This window comes from Pygoscelis adeliae, unplaced genomic scaffold, assembly GCF_000699105.1.
Source record: "Pygoscelis adeliae isolate BGI_AS28 unplaced genomic scaffold, ASM69910v1 Scaffold402, whole genome shotgun sequence".
Lineage (NCBI taxonomy): Eukaryota > Metazoa > Chordata > Aves > Sphenisciformes > Spheniscidae > Pygoscelis > Pygoscelis adeliae.
The window spans coordinates 4,709,765-4,731,790 of NW_008824411.1; the positions used below are offsets into that span (position 1 = coordinate 4,709,765).

The 22,026-nt window shown below is 42.3% G+C and overlaps 1 protein-coding gene across 1 annotated transcript in view; it reads left to right on the forward strand.

The window, feature by feature from the left end:
* The window catches only part of NOTCH2 (notch 2), a 96,526-nt gene that overhangs the window by 10,479 nt on the left and 64,021 nt on the right, over nt 1-22,026 (forward strand). Inside the window, exons 2-4 of the mRNA XM_009320694.1 lie at nt 9,588-9,669; nt 19,685-19,944; nt 20,631-20,966. Of these exons, the coding sequence (XP_009318969.1) occupies nt 9,588-9,669; nt 19,685-19,944; nt 20,631-20,966 (678 nt within the window). The remainder of the gene's footprint in view (nt 1-9,587; nt 9,670-19,684; nt 19,945-20,630; nt 20,967-22,026) is intronic.

A 22,026-nucleotide genomic window follows, 5' to 3' on the forward strand; every position in this document is an offset into this window, starting at 1 on the left:
GGGCTCCCCGGGGCGCAGACGGCGGGAGGGCTGCGGGCTCCCTACGGAGCAGCGTGTCGCTGCACGCGTGGGGGCTGCTCTCCCGTGGGAGCTTACACGTAACGGAAAACTGAAATGGAAGTCGTCCTTTACTGGCGATGCACGGCAGCGATAGGTGTTCTATTGCAAACACGGCTTGAGTGCTTGAGGTCTTTTGGTTTCAAAACACGGGAGAAAATGGTTTACTGCTTTCCATCGCTTGAAATACCTATGCATCGTGCTCATTCTAGCCTCTTTGTTGAGGAAGTATCTGCACGTCCAGAAAGAATTTCTATGTATCCTCCGCCTTTAATTGTTAATCAGTTCAGGCGTGATGAAGCCATGTGTGCACATCTGAAGAAACTGCTGCTCTTTGTCACTGTTCCCTGTTACGTGTTGGCATTTGCAGTATGTTTTACAGCTGGGCTGGAGAACGTGATCCATAGCCTTAACTGTTGGGTTCTGATGGATTTCATGCCTCTCCCAGCAGCAGCCCTGCTCCTAGAGTAAAGCGTGTGCAGCCTTGCGGCACGTTAAAGCTATCAAGGACCAGCAGTCATTGATTAGTTATGTGACTTCTCATTCTTTCTTCCTTTTTGCTCCTGAGAGGCCAGGTTCCTTTTTAGATGACTTGTGAAGAGTGTAGCGATGGGAGAAAGTGGTAGTGGAAGTTGTTTAGTGCGTGACCGAGCAAGACGCTGCTAATTTCGGCAGTTTTATTCTTTGGCGTAGTTAGGAGTGGAAGCTGGCATCTGCAGAGTTTTGACCACTGCTGCTGTCTTGGGTACAGAGTAGTTGGGTTAATCAATCTGTTTTGACTTTGAAATGGTCATTATTTGTCTCTGGGGAGAAATGCTTTTTTTTGTTTCCGGTAACCCCCTCTGAAATCTGACTTGCTTAGTTTTACTGATATGTTGCAAGAAGGTGGTTTGAGTAAAAAAAAAAAGCTATTTCCTGAATGTGTTTTGGCCAGCTTTGCCCAAAAGGGGCTGGAAAAATAAAGGGTCTTTCAAGGGTAGGTGTCTTATAAATTCAGAAATATGTTTTCTTGGTAGGGTAGAGGTGCAGTGCATAGGAGGACTGTTATTTCTGTAAATGGCTTACACGGTCCAGTAAGATGGCAAAGTACTATTTTTGCAAAGACTAAACGTCATGTCCACTTAGTTAAACTGTACCTTCATAGCAGCAACTTGTCAGCTTATTGCTAGCCCTACAAGTTCCTTCTCTGACAGGGGCCGAGAGGAGAAGTAGCTGTGGTATCACTTGTCACTTGACTGGCTATGGATACCTACCAGGCTGGTTGAGGTCCTCCCATGCTGCAGAAGTTTTTGGCATCATGGGTGAAATCTCTTCCCAGTGCTAAACAAAGGCTGGTTGTCAGAGGTGACAAATCTAGTCTGAAAATGACTCCTGTTGTTCATGAGATATTGACGTGCATCTGGTTCTTGGGAGTGGGAGCTGTGGCTTGACTTAATGGGAAAGATGAAGTCACCGAAAGGGTATTTTCAGGTGCATATTCAACTGTCTTGATGCTCTTGTGCAAGAGAAGGCAGGTATCTGATGTCAGCCCTCTTGGTCAATAAATAGGAGGCTCCTGGATGCACTGAGCGCTATGGTTTGGACTACTCAACTCTGCCTCATCGTGCAAGCCCGGTGGTGTAGCAACTTGCTTTTCCAGTTGAGCCGTTGTTTAGTTTTGCAAAAGGCTGCAGTTGAAGTTGCAGTAAGCTGGGGTGGGGCAGCAACACCTGCGCTTTTGGTGAGGATACTCTCCTGATAATTGCTGTGAACGATTTGCTCCTCTTCTGATCAGACACCAATGGGTGAAACAGGAATCCTCGCTAGTAGAGCCCACCCTAATTACCCACTGTCATTATTAACACTTGAGTTTTGCTAAGCCCAGTTTCACCAGGTTGCTGTAGACTATCGGCCCGTATTTCTAACAAGTTGCAATACGTTTTAATCTAGAGCAGCGCAAAGGTAGTGCGTTGGTGTGGACTGCAGTTTGAGATCTTCAGTATTCAAACAGTGACACTTTTGAGGACTTTAGATAACGCTGACAATGACGGTCTGCTTGATACGGATTTGCTTACGGAAGAGCAAGTTTTACTTGATCTTTTGAAGGTGTTACTGTCTATCAAACTTGTTCTTAATCAAAGATGCTGATTTAGACTTTCAAAAGGGAATGTGATGAGAATCTGGCTAACTCACATCACTTCCTTCAGGGCATCACATAGATTAGAAATACGTGAAGATGAAGATCCTCTCGCTGACGTTTCAGGACTTGTATCCTTGGGAAAAGAGGACTTACGCCTCTGGTGGCATTTGGCATTCAAATCTCTTACAATGGGTGGGTTGTTTTTTTGTCAGCTTCCACAGCTATTTCCCTCCCTCCCTTATTCTAGGTGTCTTGCTGCTGTGGCAATAAGTGGGTATTTCTCTTCAATATGCTCTGGTCCTGTTCAGCTCCTCCCATTTTCAAAAACAGTATCTGTATTGTGAGAGGGGATGGGTGGCTGGCATTTGAACCCAGGACAAGGAGTAGGTGAAGGAGCAGCAGCAGGATGCTGGCAGCCTGTTTCTTCTGGAGTTGGGAGTCGTACTTAACAGCAAAACCAAACAGCCACAATTTGTAACTTCAGATGTGACGTAGTTTCCTTTAAGTTTGTACTCTCGGCTAATGAATGCGAAGCCGAGGAATGATACAGTGATTATTAATTCTCACCCCTCCTTTGGGACACGTTAGGGAAATGTCATCCATGTTGGGGGAAAAAAGAACTTCCCTAAGCATCTGTGTTAAAAAGTCCTTTTGTAGTTATATTCTTAGTTTCTGTGAATTCACTCTGAAATCATCTTGCCAACAGAAGTCAGGGGCTGTCAGTGCCCATCTAGAAGAAACAGTGCTTATATCGTTCTAAACACAGTCATCTGAGAGCTGCAGAAATAATAATTCGTTCTGTTTAGAAAATAGTCTGTTCCTAGGGCACATGTCCTTTTTTTAGACTGCTATGAGGATGGAAAGAGAGCTTTGTATCTCAAAATGGCACGGGCGTCTGCTGTTTGTTCCATGCAGCAAGTCTTCATCTCGTTTCTCTGACATCACCCTGGAAGGCTGCAGAAGTACTGCTCAGCACAAGTAGCGGGCTAGCATTTCTGCACAGGCAAACATGCTTAACGTTCAAATTAATAAAGATTTAGTGCTGGAGAATGACGGAAGACTTTGGAGAAGACGGGAGCATGGCTCCCGTCTGCCAGATTGCCATGGAAACACCAATACCTCTTCAGGTCTTTAATTGCCTTCCCTACATTTTTTTGTTGAAAACTTTTTTTTTTTAACAATGCTTTATGTTGCCATTCTGGATTGTAGGCATTTTGGCTTTGTTTGGAAAACTGAAAATAGGGGAAGGCAGGGAACAGTAGCTGTGCAAGGAAATGGAGAATATGGTGACTGACGGACTTTCAAACTGTATTACAAGTTCATCCTGAATTCAATATGTATTATAACTTGTAGTTCTTCACCAGGAACAGTGTCACATGAACTGTAGCTGCATCTGATAGAAATAACAGTCGTCCTGCAGGTTCGTAGGCCTAAGGACCCTGAGGACAGAAAAACTTAAACTCTGTCTGTGAATTTGCACGATGGTTCCCAGCTCTGTTCTTAGGAGGGCCAGTTAGTAGTTTTTGCCAGTTCCTAGAAGTTCGGAGGAGAGATTTGAAACAGATGATTGCAGGGCATGCAGTTTTGTGTGTCCGAGAGCTTAATGTAGTCAGATTTGCTGTTTGCACTCTTGAGTTAAAAAAACGAAAAACCTGGTGGACTTCTACAGCAAAATTTCTTCTTACTGGCTTGTTCTAAAATCCACTTAAATATTTTTTTGCATTTTTTTTTTACACTTGTCTTACAAAGCCTGGAGAAGCTAGTGAAGAAAATCAGTTTAGATATTGGGGGTTTCTCTTCTAAAAGGTACAGGACGTTGGCTGAATGCCTTCACACTCCTCTGAGCTCTGCTCAGCTTCTCAGTTGATGAGTCTTGTATTATCCAATTGATTTCAGGCTTTTGTGTGTAAAAACAGCGGCGATCTCTTAATAATCTGATTAAAGCATTTTTACTTTACAGATGATTTCTGTGCCTTATAGACAAGCTTTGTCCTTAACTACTACCTTCTGTCTGTGATGTGCAAACTGCTCAGCTTGTTTAAATCCCCTAAATGTTAACATTTTCTAAATCTGAGCTGAATATAAGGCTTTATCACTTTTTCACAGTAAGAATTTTTCCTGGTTTGTTGTCCCCTGTCAGTGTGGCTGCCATGGGGTGATCTGTTCTTAAGAAAAAAAGAAAAAGCTCTGTTCATATTTTCAGCTAGCACTTACTTACTAGTTGGTTCTTCCCTGGTACATAATCTCACTGGAACTGTAACCTGTTGAGGTTAGTGAATAGCGTAAATAGTTATCACTCCTTTGTGGTTTTCCTTCAAAACTTGGTTATCCTTGGGTATTCTCTCCATTTGTGCAGTGCTTCTTATTCCTTACCAGCTCTTTCAGCAGCTGTTTGTGCAGTGCAAGGTGCCGCCGTAGGAGTATTTTGTCCCTTTCTGCGCAGCGAGGACCTACTGCTCTTCCTCCAGAATTACACCTCATGCTTCAGCATTTTCTCTTAGCTGCTTTTTTCACGCTGTTTTTCCTGAAGGGAGTTGGAAGCTGTGTTTTGCTCCCTTGGAATTTGAGACCCCTTGATTTGTAGCATAGCTGGTGTTTCTGACCATGCTGATGGTCATTCTCTTCAGAGCTGATCCACCTCTGGCAAGCAGCCTGAGCTTGCGTAAGATTCCCCATGCATCCTGCTGTTTGAGGGCTTTGAATCCTTTTTCCTCCTTTCTCTTCATATATAATGGGTACCACAGTTCAAATGACAGGCTATTTCTCATCAATGTCAATCAAGACAGAAAATCCACTGACTGCATAAAGGTTATTGAAACCTATTTTGTCCTTTGGTTTTCTTTCTAGTCCTTAATGTATTTTCAGCCTGACTTTTCTTCTCTGTTCAAGTAGGTTGTTTTCCAACCTCTCCTACAAGAGAGCTTTTGAACCTATGGACAAGTTTCAACCAAATATGACAGAGGTCTAGGTTCTTAAAAGATACTGAGTTTCTATGAACTTAATGGAAAATTTATGGACAGAAAGAGGAGAGAGACCCATCTAGTGTCCTCCCAAGGAGAAAGCTGTACCACCAGTTCAGCTGTGTTCTCTGCCAGAATATCACTCTCCCCTTACTTAAAGTAAAACCTTTGGTCAGAGCCTGCACCTTCTTAGATGCAGGATAATCAACCACAAAGCTACAGGAAACCAGCTTTATAACATCTCTTCCTCACAGCATTAATTGTTCTGGTATTTTGCATTTTTATTTCTGCTTGACTTTTTCTGAACTTGTGGGTGAGGAGTTTATTGGCATAACTTTCCTTTTAGTATTTACAACAAAGCCCTTTCAGATGTTCTCTGGTTATAGCTCTGTTTCCCTATAGCAGCCTTCTCTCTTAAAAGCTGAACTCTGACACTTACAGCTTCTGATCTTAATCCTTCGCTATTTCTTTTAATTTTCTAGCCTAGAAAGTATCTGAATTTATAGTGGGCAGATGAAGTATAGAAACCAAATCACAACTTCCAGATCATCTTGGCATCCTAAAGAACAATGAGGCAGAAACACAACTTTTCTTTTCCTCCTAGATTTGCTTTAACTGTCTCCTTAGCCAAAAAGATTAAACCTCGGTGAAATTGTACTCAAGTGTGAGCTTTGGTAGATTCGAATGTTGAGAATCACATCACTTCCTACAGTGTTTCTGTGAGTAACGCTTTCTGCTTGCGCTCATTTTACAGCAGCGGCTGCCTCTTTTTTCCCTCTGGCCTTGGAAAACAGTCCTGGTAGGCTGGTTAAACATCAGGTTAGAATTTGTGTCTAAATGCAGGCATGTGCAAGGGTTTGTATGGACTCTAGGCTGGGTAGTATAGCTAATAACATTCACCTTGCGTGCACTTAGAGCCCTCGTCCGAGAAGTCTTTCAGACTTGGCTACGATGCATGCTAGAAATCGGGTACTTCTTTCACAAAGCGGTGGCACGCCCACTTCATAAGAAGCCAGCCTTTCGATAATCGTGGGGTGTCTTCCCAATATTCCTGTAATATGCCCAAAAGGACTGATAAAAATCATGAAGTGGTTCAATACATTAAAAAGCCACGGGATTTCCCCTTGAAGACCTGCTGGCATACCAGAGCTAGCCCTCCACCGCACGAGAGTGCGAGGACTTGAAACATCACTGCCTGCGCTTGGTCTGGGCTAACCCAGCTTCTGATAGTCTTGGTGGTTTTAGCAAGCTAGAGCAAGTCCAGAAAACCAACAAATAATTCACCATTGCTGGTTTTCTAAACACAGCAGAAAACTGTCAAAAGCAGCCTGTTAAGGCTCAAAGCCTTGACGGCATGCTGATGCTATCTGTATGCTGCTTTATCTTTTCAAGACAAAAGTATTTCCAGTTAACATAATGGATGTAGCAAAACATACTTTTTATGCTGGCTGAGGTAGAAGGTGAAGTTTCTGATACTGTTAACTCTTGAGCACAACATGGTAGAGTAGCAGAAAAGTAGCTTTTGAAGTAAGTCATGTTGAAATGCCTTGGTTTTGCATGCATTGTGAAATTGTTAAAGATATCGTGAAATACAGGAAGACAGTGCTTTGTGCACAGAAATGCTAATTTTACTATGAGAACTGTAGTCTTTGATTTCCCTTGTGATTTCTTTTTTAAAGAGAAGCGGTTATGTTACTTTTTAATACTCATTTTAATATAGAATATGGTTACATTTACATTCACTTCAGCTTTAGTTGCATTTCAATGTATTTCTATTCATCCTATTTTAGTCTTAAGCTGAAAAAGTACAAAAGAGTCTTTTGCTTTTATTTTCTTAGCTTCTTTCACTTCTAACTTACTATATACAAAATATATATTTAGCTGCCTGCATTGCCCCATTCACTGTGTGTCTCTGTTAAAGAATTCTAAGGACTAGTAGTAGTTTAATGACCTGCTAAACAGTAGTTCAAGGCAGGAATAATTTGTCAAAAAACAGGAGAAAATTAATCATTACTTTGCTAAAGCCTCTCTGCTGTGCCTGTATTTGGCCTAGCAAGCTAAACAGGAATCACTGATTTGGATCCTTACTGTGACCCCGAAAGCCGTCACCCTCTTGTTCCCCTCCGTGCAGTTGTGCTGGGAGGTGGTTTTGGCCAAGTGCTAGTTAAGTTTTTACTATGTGGGTTACAAAATCAGCTGGTTCTCACTGGGGACGTGGATACTTGAAGAGATTACAAAATTGTGTTTGAAAGCATGGGCACAAAATAAATAATCCTCTGAGTATTTGTTTCACTGGCTTGATTGGTGTGAAAAGAATGAAAATTCAAGGTAGTGAGGTGAGAATACCAAGTCTGCTTCCCCTGCCGGTTCTCTGAAATGTGGTAAGGCTCATTTTAACCTTCCTCCATTTCCCTGGAGTAAGCATAGGTGGTAAGAGAAGTCTGAATCATTACAGGTGCTTTTTCAGTTTCTCTTGAACACGATGTAGCTGAACTATGCTAACTGGAGCTAATCTGTGCTGTGAAAACAAGCTGCTGTAGTGTTAAGACAGAAGCAGATGAAGTCTGGAGTCAAAGCGTCATGCATGTTGCCGTTAAATGGGATAAAAATTGTCAGACAGGTGCAAATCAGTGTGTTTTTGACCGCTGTGGGGGGGAATGCCATGCAAAATCCATGTTAATATTTCTGTCGCTTAGTAACCCTGACCCTAGGGGTTATCTGAAAGGGGCTCAGAGTGGAATTTTGTTCATTTCCTGAGAGCTCTGCAGAAGCAGCGCCATCCAAGTGCCCCTTTTTCAGAAGTCAAGTTAACAGAGACAGGCATACTCGTATTGTGGGAAATACTGATAATTTTCCTGGGCAACTGGGTTTAATTTAACTGTATTCTCTATAGGGATTGCAAGTGTGAAATGCTCCTGTGGTACCTCGTAGTGCATGTGACCTGTTTATGTGCTCCAAGGTTACTGAGAAATAACACTTCAAGCCCTGGATAGCAGTAACTGGAGTCTGTTCCAAGTTGTCTAATTGCTGGACTGAGTTAGGGCTGGTTTCAGGGAGAGCTTAGTGGGACTGGTGCGTTAACTCTTCTGTTTCTGAGCCCCATTCCTTAGTCACCAGCATATAAACTTTGGTGGTGGTTTGGACCAGTTTTCCCTGATGCCCCTTGCTGAATTTGTATTGAAAATGTAATCTGTCTTGAGGAAAGGAAATCATGCTTAAAAAAAAATGAGGCAATGTGCCCTACAGCAGCTGGTGCGCAAGCAGGCAGTTTAGGTGGTTGGATGTTATTGATGCTTCTAGGTGCCTTAACTAAGATTGGTTAAATGCTTTCCTAAATGCAGTAAGGTTGTTGAAATAGGGTCTGTAAAAGGCACAGAAGTGTGTGTGTTTGGGGACCAGGAGACAGAACTGGCGGCTGGGAAGAGCATGTGACTTCTGGGTGTCTGGGTAAGTTTAGGATAGGACCCAGATCTTCTGGTTCCGAGAGCTTTATCCACTAGTTTGGTGCCATTCCAATGGCAGGCTTTGGCCTAGGTGGACTGGCTAAATTTTTGTGGTTCTAGATTGCCCTCTGCTTCTGCAGGGTTTCCATAGTTCTCACCGTTCTGGTCACTTCAGAAATAGCCATGGTGTGCTGCTTCAGGTCCCCGTGAGAGACAAGCACTTGCCAGGACTGGAGCTGATGTGTTGCTTCCATCAGAGCTTCCAGTAGACTTGGATAAAAATTGACCGGCTCTGAACTGTATCATACCTAATGCCTTGTTTAAAACACAATACCGAAAATGTCAAGTTTGAGCTACAGAGTATCTCCTCCTTAGAAATACCAAATTCTTTGCTGAAAGTCTTTAATGTCTCTGATGTTTTCACTTACTCCCAAACACAATCCTGAGTGAAATCAGGAGTGTCACAACAGTAATGATGTTGCAGCAAATTCTGGATTGCTAGAAACATACAGCAGGTGAGCTTATGAGGGACAGATGCCCCTATTTCAGTGCCAAGTGTCCCTAGAGATAGTAGAAAAGAAGGAAAGAATTTGAGACAAAATATTGTGAAAGGCGGCTTAGGAGCAGTTGCCTCATTTCAGAGAATTTCAGTCCAGAATTTTGATCAGAAAGTAGTAATTGGTGACACTTAACCCAAAATATGCAAGTGCTGACACGAATGTCTTTGTAGCTCGCTGAAATTACTGCATGCTTTGCTTTGAAAATCTACCTGAAAGAAATTCTGGGAACATTTAGTTGCCTGATGAACAAATCTGTATTTGATTCTTCTTTCAGTCTGGCTCTTTTGATGCTGCCAGAGATGAAATTAAACTATGTGCTAGTGTCTTTGGTTTTGTTCCAGTCATATAAAATTTTCTACTATAAGATTTTCATTCCCCAAATATGCTAATGAAGCTTTGACTTGACATGTATGGCTACTGACTTGACTGCCGTTTTCTTTTCTTTCAGCTTTGCAGTGTATGGATGATTCCAAGCCATGTGTTAATGAGGGAAAGTGCATTCCGTATAAAAATGGTACAGGATATTGCAAGTAAGTTGGTTTAATTTCTAATCAATTTAATTACTAATCTTCTTTCATTCAGGGTCGTAGCCAGAAAGGAAGTTTGAATTGTTAAGATTTTCTTATTGGGTGCATTAAGTGTAACGGTTTTAGCACAGTTGGTGTTTCTTGATAATGCGTTAGTTCTTCTGTGCTAGCTTTTTGTAACGTAAGAAATCTGGAGTTCTTTTTCAGATTTGCGGGTTTGGATCTTGTTGGTTTGATTTCTTTGCATGAGGTTAGGAAGCAAGGCCAAAGTGATCACAGAGGTAAACTCTGTACCTTGCTTCCAGACCCACAAGTTAAGTTGGAACTTGCTCTCCATCTTATAGCTTGCCTTACTTTATAGTGCTTCAGCCCCAATTTGAATATCTTTATTTTTTTTTCAGAACTACTCTGCACTCTGAAGTGTGCCAGTTCTCTTCCATGTACTGGAGAGCACGTAATATGTGGGAGTTGCAAAAACAAACTAACAAAAAACCCCGAACAAACACCCACGTTTGTCTTTATTGCGTAATTGATTTTGGTAAATGTTGACACCCATCTTTAATGGTGCCTTCACTTTTGTTGCTGCGTGGAAAGCTGATCAGCGGGAACTTTGGTGCAGTTTGTGGTGTCTGAAGAATGATACCACATCTACTTAAATGCAGTTCACCTTTCAAATGGCAGCATTTAGATTTTTTTAAAATGAAGTGATATTTTGCAAAACGATAAATCCTCCTTGTTTGGCAGGGTTAACTTACTACGTCTGCAGTAAATGGATTATTTTCTAAACCTCGTTTGCTTCATCAGTGCAAGTTGTGCCATTTTCTAGCATGCTAAATCCCTCTTTCCTTAATGCTAACATTCTTTAAATATTAGTGCATTTTGTCTTGTTGATTTAGCTTGGCTAACACACAGCTCCGCTCTTTACCCTTTTCAAACATCCATCTTCCCCAGCCGCGACTTTTAGTTCTTTCTGTTAATGTGGTACATAAAACTCAATATACTTAAATTGCACCTGTGGCATACAAAGGGGAAATCATAATCTAATTTGAGGTTCTTCTCAGTTTCAAATCAATACCTGGTGTGCAGAAAGGCCATAGAAAGGCAAATATGTAACTTGTTATTCCCTGTTGCTTTTTTCAAATTTTTAACTGTTACTGCTTCCTAGTCTTTTCCTTTCCATGGCTTTATATTGCTGTCAACAGAAACAAGCTGCTCTTCTGAAAAGAAAGCTGGAACTTTTCCTGCTTTTCACCTGTATTTTAAGACTGAAACAAGAAATTGTGTGACGTTAGTGGGTCTTTCTGATGTGTACTTAAGCATGTTAGTCTGGAGCTGAAGTATGTGGGTCATGATGAAGGTAATAAACAAGAGTGGTATTGATGTTGGTGCCGCTTGTACCTCCCTAAGGATGTTTTTCTCCAACTTGCATGTTCCTCTTAACCATGACTTAGACTGTTTTAAAAAAAAAAAAAAAATTAGTTGGTTCATCGGATTAACTTCCATTCAGTATTTGTAGTGCAGTCCAGATCTTGACACATTTCCCTTATCACAGTGGCAGCTTTGACCACTCTTACATTTTTTTAGTGCACAGAGTTATTTATAATTCTAATGTTGCCTTCTTCCTTTTGGTGCAGTCTTCTTGCAGGTCTTAAGCCAGCCCCTCCTTCAAGTAACAGCTTGGTCCCTTTGCAGGTGCCAGAGTAACTGGAAAGGCTAATAGAGGCCTGTATACAGAGATTAGTATGTGTCTGTCTTCTAGTTCTGGCTTAAGAACTCTTTTTTGCAGAAAGGAAGGAAAAAACAGCAAAAAACCCTCAATTGTGGAGACTCTACCTTTAGCAGGCTGATTCTTAGCATCCTGTTCTGGTTTTAACTTTTTTTTTCTTTCCTGCACTATGAGGAACTCTGAATAGGGGAACTTTCTATCTGGTGTAGTAACCTAAATGACTTTCTGAATTTTTGATGGCTCTAAGAGTAGAAATACTTTGTTCAGGAAACCGAACTTATTACTAAAGCAAGTGGCTTGGCTTCTAGCTCTGCAGGATCACTCACTGATTAGCTAAACCTCCACCCCTTCCACTTTTTTCAAGTTTTCTGCAGTACTTCCTCTGCTGGGCAATAAGTTATTACAATGGGCTCTCTTCCTCTTTCTGTACCTCCTCTCTGCCAAGTTGTTTGTTCTAGTGTGTGGTCGGTCCATCTAGTTAATCTTGCTGTCTGTAAGAAACAGGCAAACAGCTGAGGAAGAACCTGCATCAGAGGTAATCATATGTGATGAAAAAGACATGAGTAACGTAAGCACTGATAAGCAAAGCATCTAGTCTAGATATTTGGCAAAGCAGCAAGTGACAGCTTAGTGCTGAAACAGCTTTCTTTGTCAGAAAATCCTGTAGCGTCTACTCCATTAAAAGAGAAAGCTAGTTTTCTGCTAAGAAACCTTTATTCTGGTGCATCTGGCTTCTGTTATGGGAATAGCGATTGTGACCCTTGTAAGGAAATCGGAGTTGGATCTTTATCAGATTGCTCTTGCAAGTGCCCTTTAAGTAGCTCCGTTCCCCTGGTGACGCTGCTGGCCCATGGCTGTCATTTTGTGGCACTGTTTGTGGCACTTCTTTGACCTGGATTTTATATTTGGAAAATTACATGTTCCTGTGTTTGCATCTTCCAAGGTCAGAATTTTTGTTTGAGAGATCTTTCTACACCCATTCAGTGACTAGCACGGTGAGGACGCAGACCTTATTCCAAGGAATATGGCTGTATCTGCAGTAGCAGTACGAAGGGGACCTGCCATTCCAAGCTTTCTGGGTCCTGCTTTGACAAAAGACAGTTTCAGTTTGGGGTTTGGCTTTGCGTAACACTGTGGTGGGCTTTGTTGTTTTTGTTGTGGGTTCCCTCCTGCCCCCAAAGCACCTCCAGGCAGCCTTTTGCACATTGAGGTGTTAAGCATGAAGGAGCCTTCTTGCATACTCTCATATCCAGCAAAGTAGCAGGATAACAGTTGCTTGTTGCTTAATGCTAATGTTGAACGTCACAGGAAAACCCTTTCTCATCTCCCTGCTGCTAGATGACTGGGAAGATAGTAGTAGGAAGAGTCTGGGGGATAGTACTGGTAACTTGCAGTATTTCTGCAGTTGCAGGCAGGCAGAGAAGGTGTGGGCACAGGGAGCTGTTTCAAGGACAAGAAGTGCAGAGATTTTGGCAATGCTGCCCGCTGTTTTCTGAGCACGAGAGTCTGCCCTGCTGCAGGTGGATGCAGGACTGGGCAGTCCCTCTGTGCTTGGAGTGGGGCAGGGCCCTGAAGCAGAGAGTATCTTGACTGGTTTCCCCATGTTTGACAGCTGCGGCCTCTCCCAACTTCCCTCCCCTGTGCCCCAGTGATGGGGAGCAGAAGCAAGACTGTGCCAGGGAGAGAAGCAGAAGTGAGAAGGAAGGGAGCTGGGGTAGGGGTGCTCCAAGGTTTAGGGAGGAAACTGGGCCTTGCTACTCCTCATGCTTTGTAGGTTTTTAAGATTGGATTTTGACCTTAGGACTGTTGCACATTGCATGCCCAGAAGGGATATCAGTACCTCTGTATGAACCAAAGTACAGCTTTAACTCTAGTGTCTTTTGTTGGGTCCTGATGGTAAAAAAAAAAAAAAGGAGGAAAAAAAAGTACAGTGGCAACCATGGCTTGTTTGCTGTGCTTAGTCAAAAGTGGAGACTGCTGAAGTTGGCTGATTCCGAAAGGACAGTCTCCTTCAGCGCATCCTTTCATGCCCAAAGCTGTCAGGATCTGTGCAGCTTTGTGTGCTTCTGTGCCTCTTCAGTGAGCAGTGTTTTTCTCACCATGTGCAGAAGTTTGTGCATACTTTCACATTGCATGATACAGTTTTTACCTCTTGTCTGCAGGGTGGTGACAGGAGGACCTCAAAGCGTGCTAAAGTCAAAGCAGCAATAGCATGGCAGTAAAGGGTTTTAATCCTAATTCCAACCCCCTTGCCTGGTTTTTGACCTACCTTTCTTTCCAGCTGGACCTTCATAAATGAATTTTAACTCAAATTTAAGAGGATTTCTGGGGCTGAAGGCAAGATCCTAGACTGCAGAACTGCTTCCAAGACTGCAGCAGATATCTTCTCAGGATCTGTCTCAAGAGACTAATCACTCCTAGACCAGTGAATGGGGAATACCCATAGGAGACCCTGTAGCAGGATGAGGTCTGAGAGTTTTCCAGAAGAGGCTAAATGCAAAAGTTGTAAAGTTGTCCCTTTCTGAGAATGGGCTGCCCTTTCCTGTTTCCTTCTGTCTCCTTTCAGAAGTTAAAGGAGACCCTTGAGACCAGGGCAGAGGAAAAAAGGGAGAGTACACACCCTTTTAGCTTCAAATCTGGGAACAGAGTGGTGATTTGAGTCACTCGGTCAAAATTTCCTATCGTGATTTACCTGTGCAGACAAAAAGCTGTTCAGAACTCTGATGGTCAGAAAAAGCTGAACTAATCCTTGCCCGTTCAGACTTTGGTTGCTGTTACTCCTTGGTGTACTGCGGAGTGGTATACTGTAGAAGTGCTTTCTGTTTCTGACTAGAAACAATAGCTGTGTACTGCTTTAAATGCAGAACAGAGAGGCCGTCCCATCCCATAGTTTGCATTCAAAGTATGACGCATAAATGGGAGCCTTGAGACATGGGAAGGAGCGTTTGTAAAGCTAACCAGAGAATCCTGTTCTCCCTCCTGAGAGGAGGTGTAGGTGTGGGAGGCAGAACCCGGGAGCCAGAGGGAAGTCTGGTTAAAATCTGTAGCAGAATAGCTGAGACCCTTCTCACGTTAGTCATCAGACTGTGTTTTTTTTCCCCTCCTCTGTTGAAGCATCTTCCAATCAAAGTGAAGGGAGTGTTGGGTTGAGGGGGGGAGAAGCAAGACTACTAGGAAATTCTTCCCTTCGCGTTTTAAATTAAAACCATCTGCTTCCTTCTGTGCATCTCCAGATGATATCACTGGGCCTGAAGAGGAAACTCCCATGAAAATCAAACATCTGGAAGACTGGTTAAAACAGTCTATAAGGTGCATTTGAAGAGACTGTCCTATGAATGTGCCCAAGCAAATGTAGTATGGCAGATGAGGAGGTTTTTCCGACAGACCAGACGTATTTTCCAGAAATCTTTTGAAAGCAAGAGAGAACTAAGTATTGGGAGGTAACTTCAATGTAGTTTTGTGGCAGAAGAGCCAAAAATGCAGCTTTTGTGAGTCTTCTACTTTCACTTTGTAGCGTTAGGTTGTTAGAGTCAATGCAGCTCTGTGGATTTGTGGATACTTCAGATTTGGATAAATACCTTCATTTTGGTTTTACGTCTCTTGTTTAGCTCCATGAGAGCCTGAGCTAAGGCAAATGCAGGCTGGAGCTGAAAAGGAGGAGAAGGGGAAAAAAAATAAAAATGGGCTGAGCTCTGACTAAAGTATTTGTGCTGGAAAGTAGCCCAGAGAGAGTAAAGGAGAAGCTTTAATTAGAAGCAGCTGCATAGCTGATGCAGCCCACAGGACATTTTCCCATTTCAAACTCTCTAGCTTTCAGAAATCATGATTTGAATTAAGTTGCATGTGAAATTTGTTCTTAAAAGATTAAATTCCTGTTGAAGTAGGTTAAGAGACCTCATGTGCTTCTAGAAAGTGCCAGAACGAACTTCATCTTTCTGTTTCTGAGTGTTAGATGGAAAACTGAGGAAAAACAGTGGCTTTTATTTGGAAAAGATTTGGTTTCCTGTGCTGACCATGTCATTTGGAGCTGACACAAGCTGCTACAATTTTAAGCTGCTCTGTAGACAAGTGGCTTTTTTTTTTTTTGTTCTCCTAAAGAGAACTTGAAAGAGTAGGTTGGGATGAGAGCAAAGCAGGGATGGTGGGAAGCTGGAGCTGCTGATGAGGATAATCATATCCTTTAAAGAAGTCTGGACTTAAACCACGCTTTTTCAGTGTTTGCCTCTATTTTTAGAGAAACAATGCTGTGCCCAACATGAATCAGGGGCAAATATTTGCAGTTTTGTCTACACCAACATTTAGAACTAAATTACTAGTGTTTGTGCCTAGAAAAGTTGATGACAGGAGACATGGTTGAAAATCTGGACTGTAGGATTTTTGTTCTTTAACATTCAAAAATGATTGCACTGAATTGCTGGAGGGGAAAATTGCATAACTCTGTGACCAAGCACTTCTCCAGGAGGAGAACAAAATGGTGGGTAGAAGGGCCGTGTGTACCTGACCTACCATCTTTCCACAGGCAGGCACGTTCCCTCTGGCATATTCTGTAAGGCTTTGTCCTTCCAAATATAAAGAGCTAAAGTTAAAAGAGCTTTTGCTGTTCCTGGCTGGAGTGCTCCCTCGTGTTTTTCTGATTAGCTTCAGAAGATACTGGAACAAGCCTGGTCTTGGAGCGCTCTTCAATTTTTTACCAGAACATTTGTGTACAAAACGCTGGGCCGTTTGTGGGTGATGGTTGCGAGTGTCGTCTTAGAGCACAGGTCTCAGCTTTCCTTTTAAATCATACCAGCAATACTCTAAATCAGTGTTTAGGCTCCCTCCTCCCTTTTACCTAGGGGCAATAGCTAAATGCACCTTCCAGTATCCCTGTGTGGTAGGGGGTGGGTGGGAGAGAAGGCGTATTTTGGTGGTTTATTTGCTTGTGGACAAAACATGAGATGTTCCTCTAGACTTTCTGGTTTGTTTTACAGCCTTTCAATGAAAAAGCACTTTAGGACTTATGTTTTAGGTGTGTTTTGGTTTATTTTGTATTTGTGGAGTGGTGGGTGGCGTTGGAGGGCCTCTTGTTTGCCTGATGAGATGCCCTAGGTGGGCTTCTGTGAAATTCTGGTCTGTTGCTCTTTCTTTCATGATAAAGAGAACTACAAGTGCATGGCCTGTGTCTGCTGCTGTTAGTCTGAGGAGCTTGGTGTACTGCTGACACTGAAGACGGCTGAGCTGCCGAACCCCCCCCATCACTGGTGGTGGTGAAACCAGAAGAAATCCCTATAATGAAGTCTTGTAAGCCTCCCGGGACTGCAGTTCAATTTGACTTTACACATTCATCAGCTGCATATAGATGCCCAGAAACATGATTTAATTGTAGTTATCCAGACGGTCTCTGAGCAGAGCTAGCCAGTGCACCGTGTGCAGGCTTGAATGCCGTGGGAGTCGAGCAGTCTTCCAGTTTCTGGCACAGCCGTCTTTGCTGGGTGCCAGATTTCGATGTGACTGAGCTCCTACAAAGCCGTGCTGTAGCCCGCTGGCGTTTGGACTGATTTCTAATCCGTATCGAGGAAGGATTTGGGATGTTAAAGGAGCCCTAAAGAACTGCCATGGTTTAGGCCCAGAATACCCAAAGATTGCCTCTCGTGTGACGTGGCAACAGCTCATGCTGACTGACAGCCTTCAGCTGTTACACCGGGGATGGCACAAGAGGCAGAGGATATTCTGCAAATGGTATTGTCCCAGGATTTGCTTTCTGTAACTTTATTAATCCTGCCTTGCCCTGCAAAAACTCTTCTTTCATGTCTCTTCTTGGGTACGAAGTTGAAAGTATTAAGGTATGGTGAAGGGAGCCTGATTTGGGTGTGGGGAATGGTAAATTACCACTATGCACATCTATTATATGACTTTCCTGCTTTAGACATAAGGCTAAAGCTAGTTAGTAAATTTTAACATGAGAAAAAACAGTTGTGGTCATCTAGTAATGACCCCTTGTGTAACTCGGATAATAACCTCTCTGAATAGCTGTGTTTGAACTAGCGTGCATACTCTTTCTGGAACAGCCAATCCTGGTGTTCTTTTAAACAAGCATGAGTGATGGAGAAATTCCACTGCAACCTTAAATGCGTTGTTCCAGTTGTTTCTCTCCACTGCTGAGAGAGACTCTGTATAAGTCTGTGTCTGATGATAAAGATATTACCCTATTTCTAATCTTAATTTATATAGCTTGAACTTGTAGCTGCTCAGTCCTGTTATCCCTGTACCTTCTAGATTGGGAATTATTGTTAAATCCAAGTTTCTTTGTGGGTACTTGGAGCTTTTGATTAACTGTCGCCTTCTCCTTTCCCTTTGATAAATAGACTGAGCCACCTGAGCTTTTCATTGTGTCAAGAGTTTTCTATTAATCATTACTGTTGGCTTCTTTGAATTCATTTCAGTTCTTCCTTCTTAAAGAGCAGACACCAGAACTGATGTAATGGTCTAGTAATGGTTGTGCCATGCAAGTATCAGGTGTAGCATAATCTCATTTACTCCTACTTGATAATTGCTGTTTGTACAACTAAAGTATTCCTGGCCAAACTGTCACGCTAGGAATTCATGTTCAGCTGACTCTTAGGAACCCCCAGAGCAAGTATGTCTTTCTCAGATCAGTCTCCTGTTTTGGGGAGGATGCTTTATATGTTTTTGTGTCTAGATGTATGACTTCTCAGTGCTTAAAGTACACTTTGCGTGCTGACTGCCTTCTTAAGCAGTTCGTGTTACTACTCTCTATGAAGAACTTGTCTTCTCTCTTACTACATGTTTGACCAGCATTGATGTTTTCTGTTGTTATTCATTGATAGAAGTGTTGAATAGCGTAGCAACAAAGGCAGATCCCTGTAGTATTCTGTTAAAAACACAGCTTCATGACTGTTCTTTGATTTTTTTTTTAAAACTAAACTTAAAGGCCTGTCCAGTCAGGTGGTGGGTTTTTTTTGTTGTTGGTTTTTTTTTTTTAATCCACCATACACTTTTAAATACATAAGGAAAAGGCAGTCTCTTTACTGTTACATTCTTGTCTTGGGGCTAGCTAGATGCTTTGTATTTCTTGCAGCTGGAATCTCCTCCCTTTGCATTTGAGTAACTCATTGATTTAATAGTTGCACCTATCCTGTACTGGAACAAAGTGCATCTAATGTTCACCTCTGAATTTTTTGCAGTGAAATACATGCCCTCTAAGGCTGTGAGTATCTTGGGTTACTAACCAGTTAAAGCATGCAGCTGTGCACTATAGAAAAAACTGCAAGTGGTCAGTCCTGTTTTGTATGTTAGGTGTTATTTTTATCCAGCATATAATCTTGCAGCTTTCTGCTACCTGAAAGAAGCAAATGGAACCATGGGTGACACAAAGGTGGGGTTTGCAGGCTTGCTTGCCTGGGTCCTGTATCGCTGGAAGTTAAATGGAAAATTTGTAGTACAAAGGCCAGTTAAAAGATGGATTACAGCTGACAAGTATAGTCAGACTGTACTGACATAAGTTTAGGTTAGAGAGAAATAACTGCAATTATTCTGCAATTGCAGATCTTTGTATAAAATATTACCCTAGTTGCAGATAGTGTGTGTGTGTACTTGTTTTTCTGTGGGAGACAGAGGAACAATGACCTTGTCGTTAGGGTGCTAGCCAGGGGCGTGGGAGACCTGACTTCAGGGCTTGTGCTGCTAGCTGAGTGCAGACTTCAGCGTGTCAGTCCCAGATGTACTTATCAACATGAGGATAACAGTATATTCCTGTCTCACGGGAGTATTGTGGAGAAAGATCTGCTACAGATCTTCAGGCCATAAGACATTGCATTTGTACAAGGTTTATAAATATTTTGGAAGATGGATAATACGTGGTGTTAATACCTATTACTGAAACTGCTTGATTTTTTTCTAAAAAAAGATGTTTGTTAGAATGGAAGTAGGTGCAAGGAATTAATTGTTACTCAGCAGTTCTTTAACACTTAGGCTTTTACTGAAGTTTTGAAGGGAAGTGCAAGAGTAAGTTCCTGCATTTGATGTAACTCTGATTGTATGCACTATTTATTTATTTATTTTGTAACGAGTGATTTCACAATTTGAACTTAAGTTTTCAGTGGTCTCATTTGGGATAATCCCAGAGGAAGGCCCTGTTATATCTATGACGTTAGCATTTAGGTCTGTTAGTGTTACCATTAACTATGGCAAATTCCAAGACTTTCTGTGGTCATAGGACTTCATTCCTGGTATCTTCCCAGGGCAGAAAGGCTTCAGGTGAATGTGCTGCAAGTAATTTCTTTTCTGTTGCAGGTGTCGAGAAGGCTTTCTTGGAGACTACTGTCAATACAGAAACCCCTGTGAAAGCAATACCTGTAAGAACGGGGGAACTTGTGAAACTACGTCTCTGATAGGAAAGGCTACCTGCAAATGTGCTCCAGGGTTCACGGGAGAGGATTGTCAATACTCTGAATCGCACCTCTGCTACGTGTCCCAGCCCTGCCTGAATGGAGGAACTTGTCATCCCCACAGCCAGGAAACATACGAGTGTGTCTGTCCTCCAGGTTACACAGGTGGGGTTCTGCATTTGTACTTCCACACTCCCTCCTTTGTGAATGACTTCATTCTGGAATGTTCTGGGGCAGTCGTAATATGCTCTCAAATTCACTAGCTCCAGCACAGGAAATGAGAAGAAGTCTAAATGACTTCATGACCAAAAAAAGCAAAGGGGGATAGGGAATCAAACTCCCTACCCTTTACACGTAAGCAGAAAGACATTTTGATCTTGTGGGGTTGTCCACATGGGAAAACTGAGTGCAGAAGCTACTCTGGAATGGCTGTTACACTTTGAATTCAGCGTGCACCTTCTAGAAAAAATGAAGTAAATTTGGCCATCAAAATCTTTCTATGGGAAAACTGTAATTGGGTGCCTGAGGGGAAGCATGGAAACTCACTCCTTTCATTCTTGAAGGGGATGTAGAAGAAGAGTGACTGTCAGTGTGTAGTGTGATTCAGGTCATGGGTTATTTTTATAAATCACAACATTCTGTATCTTGCTGCTACCCTGTAAATAAAATTACTTTGTACTGTAACCACAAATTGATTTTTGTTTCAAATATAATACTGTAAAATGCAGACAAATTTTCCTTCAATAATTTTAAGATCTAGTACACCAATCATTTTGAGGTAGCGTGAAGGCAATACTGTTTTCCACAGAAATAACTTTTTATTAATGGACTGCTCTGTCTTGATCCTACAGGAAAGGATTGCCAGTGGATTGATGCCTGTACATCTCAACCTTGTGCCAATGGAAGTACATGTACTGTATCTGGAAATAAGTTCTCCTGCATCTGTCTGTCTGGCTACACTGGCCAGAAGTGTGAGATAGATGTGAATGAATGTGCCACACCAGGCCTTTGTCAACATGGTGGGACCTGTGTCAACTTGCCCGGTTCATACCGATGCCACTGCAAGCCAGGCTATACAGGGCATCGCTGTGAGAGCGTATATGTGCCGTGTTCCCCATCACCCTGTATGAATGGAGGAACTTGTCATCAAACAAGTGACTTCACCTTTGAGTGCAACTGTCTGCCAGGTAAATGACGCTTCTTCAAAGTGCTTGGTTTTGTAGTCTTGTCGCTGCATTCCTGTCTGTTCTTCTGAAAACTTCTCTTGGAGTTTCTGTGTGATATTTGTGTAATGTAAGGTTGAAGGGAGAAATCTCAGCAAGGCAGGAAGCTCTGCTAGGATGTTAATTTCTGAGTGTCAGGATTTAATAATATGGAAGGGAAGAAAAGGGAAGAAGGCTAGAAATGACAGATTTCTTCGTCGCCCAATTAGAGGCAGAGGATCAAATAGGTAAGAACTGTGAGGTAGATTCCAGGAGATTAGGGTGGTATCTCCTAATGCCCATTTGGAATGCGAAATTCCATAAATGTAAACCTCTACAAATACTTAGTTTTGTGTCAATAAAGGCCATAGTTAACTTCAGTGCTTGAATGAAGATGAACATGTGTGTCTCCTTCTCAGTCTTTACCCCTAAAACATATTAGGTTCTGTTCCCTTCCTTTTTCTCCTCCGGTTCCTCCAGATCTTACGAGATGTCATTTCCAACTCACCACACCCTTTTTGTCCTGTAATACCTCCAGATAAATTATGCTTGCTTGTTTTCAGATGCTTTTAGCTGCCCTCAATTCATCCACAGCAGGGGTGACGTGCTTACTCAGGATCATGGGCTGCATTGGTTTTGTGTGTCAAGCTGGGCTCCAATCACCAAGGCACCCGTCTCTACAAATGACCATATGTCACCTGGTTGGGACCCTGGTGGTCTCATCCTGTCCTGCTCCTCCCCATCCACTTGTCATACTGACCACAGGGCAGTACTAGTCATATCAGGGTTTTTTTAGGCTGATAATTTTTACTGAGTAATTCAGTCCATGGGAAACTGATTGTTTGGAAATGCTTTTGACGAGACTTCCTACTTAAGTGTATTGCAGTTTGGCACATGAACTCTTGGTGTGTGGTAATCTAGAAAAGTAAACTCTCTTCCCTTAAGCATTTCTCTGTTGTTATTCATGTGAAAGATGTAGCTGCCATTTACTGTTTAGGATGAATGTAGAGTGACTGCGTTCTCATGAGGATCATCTGGAGTCACA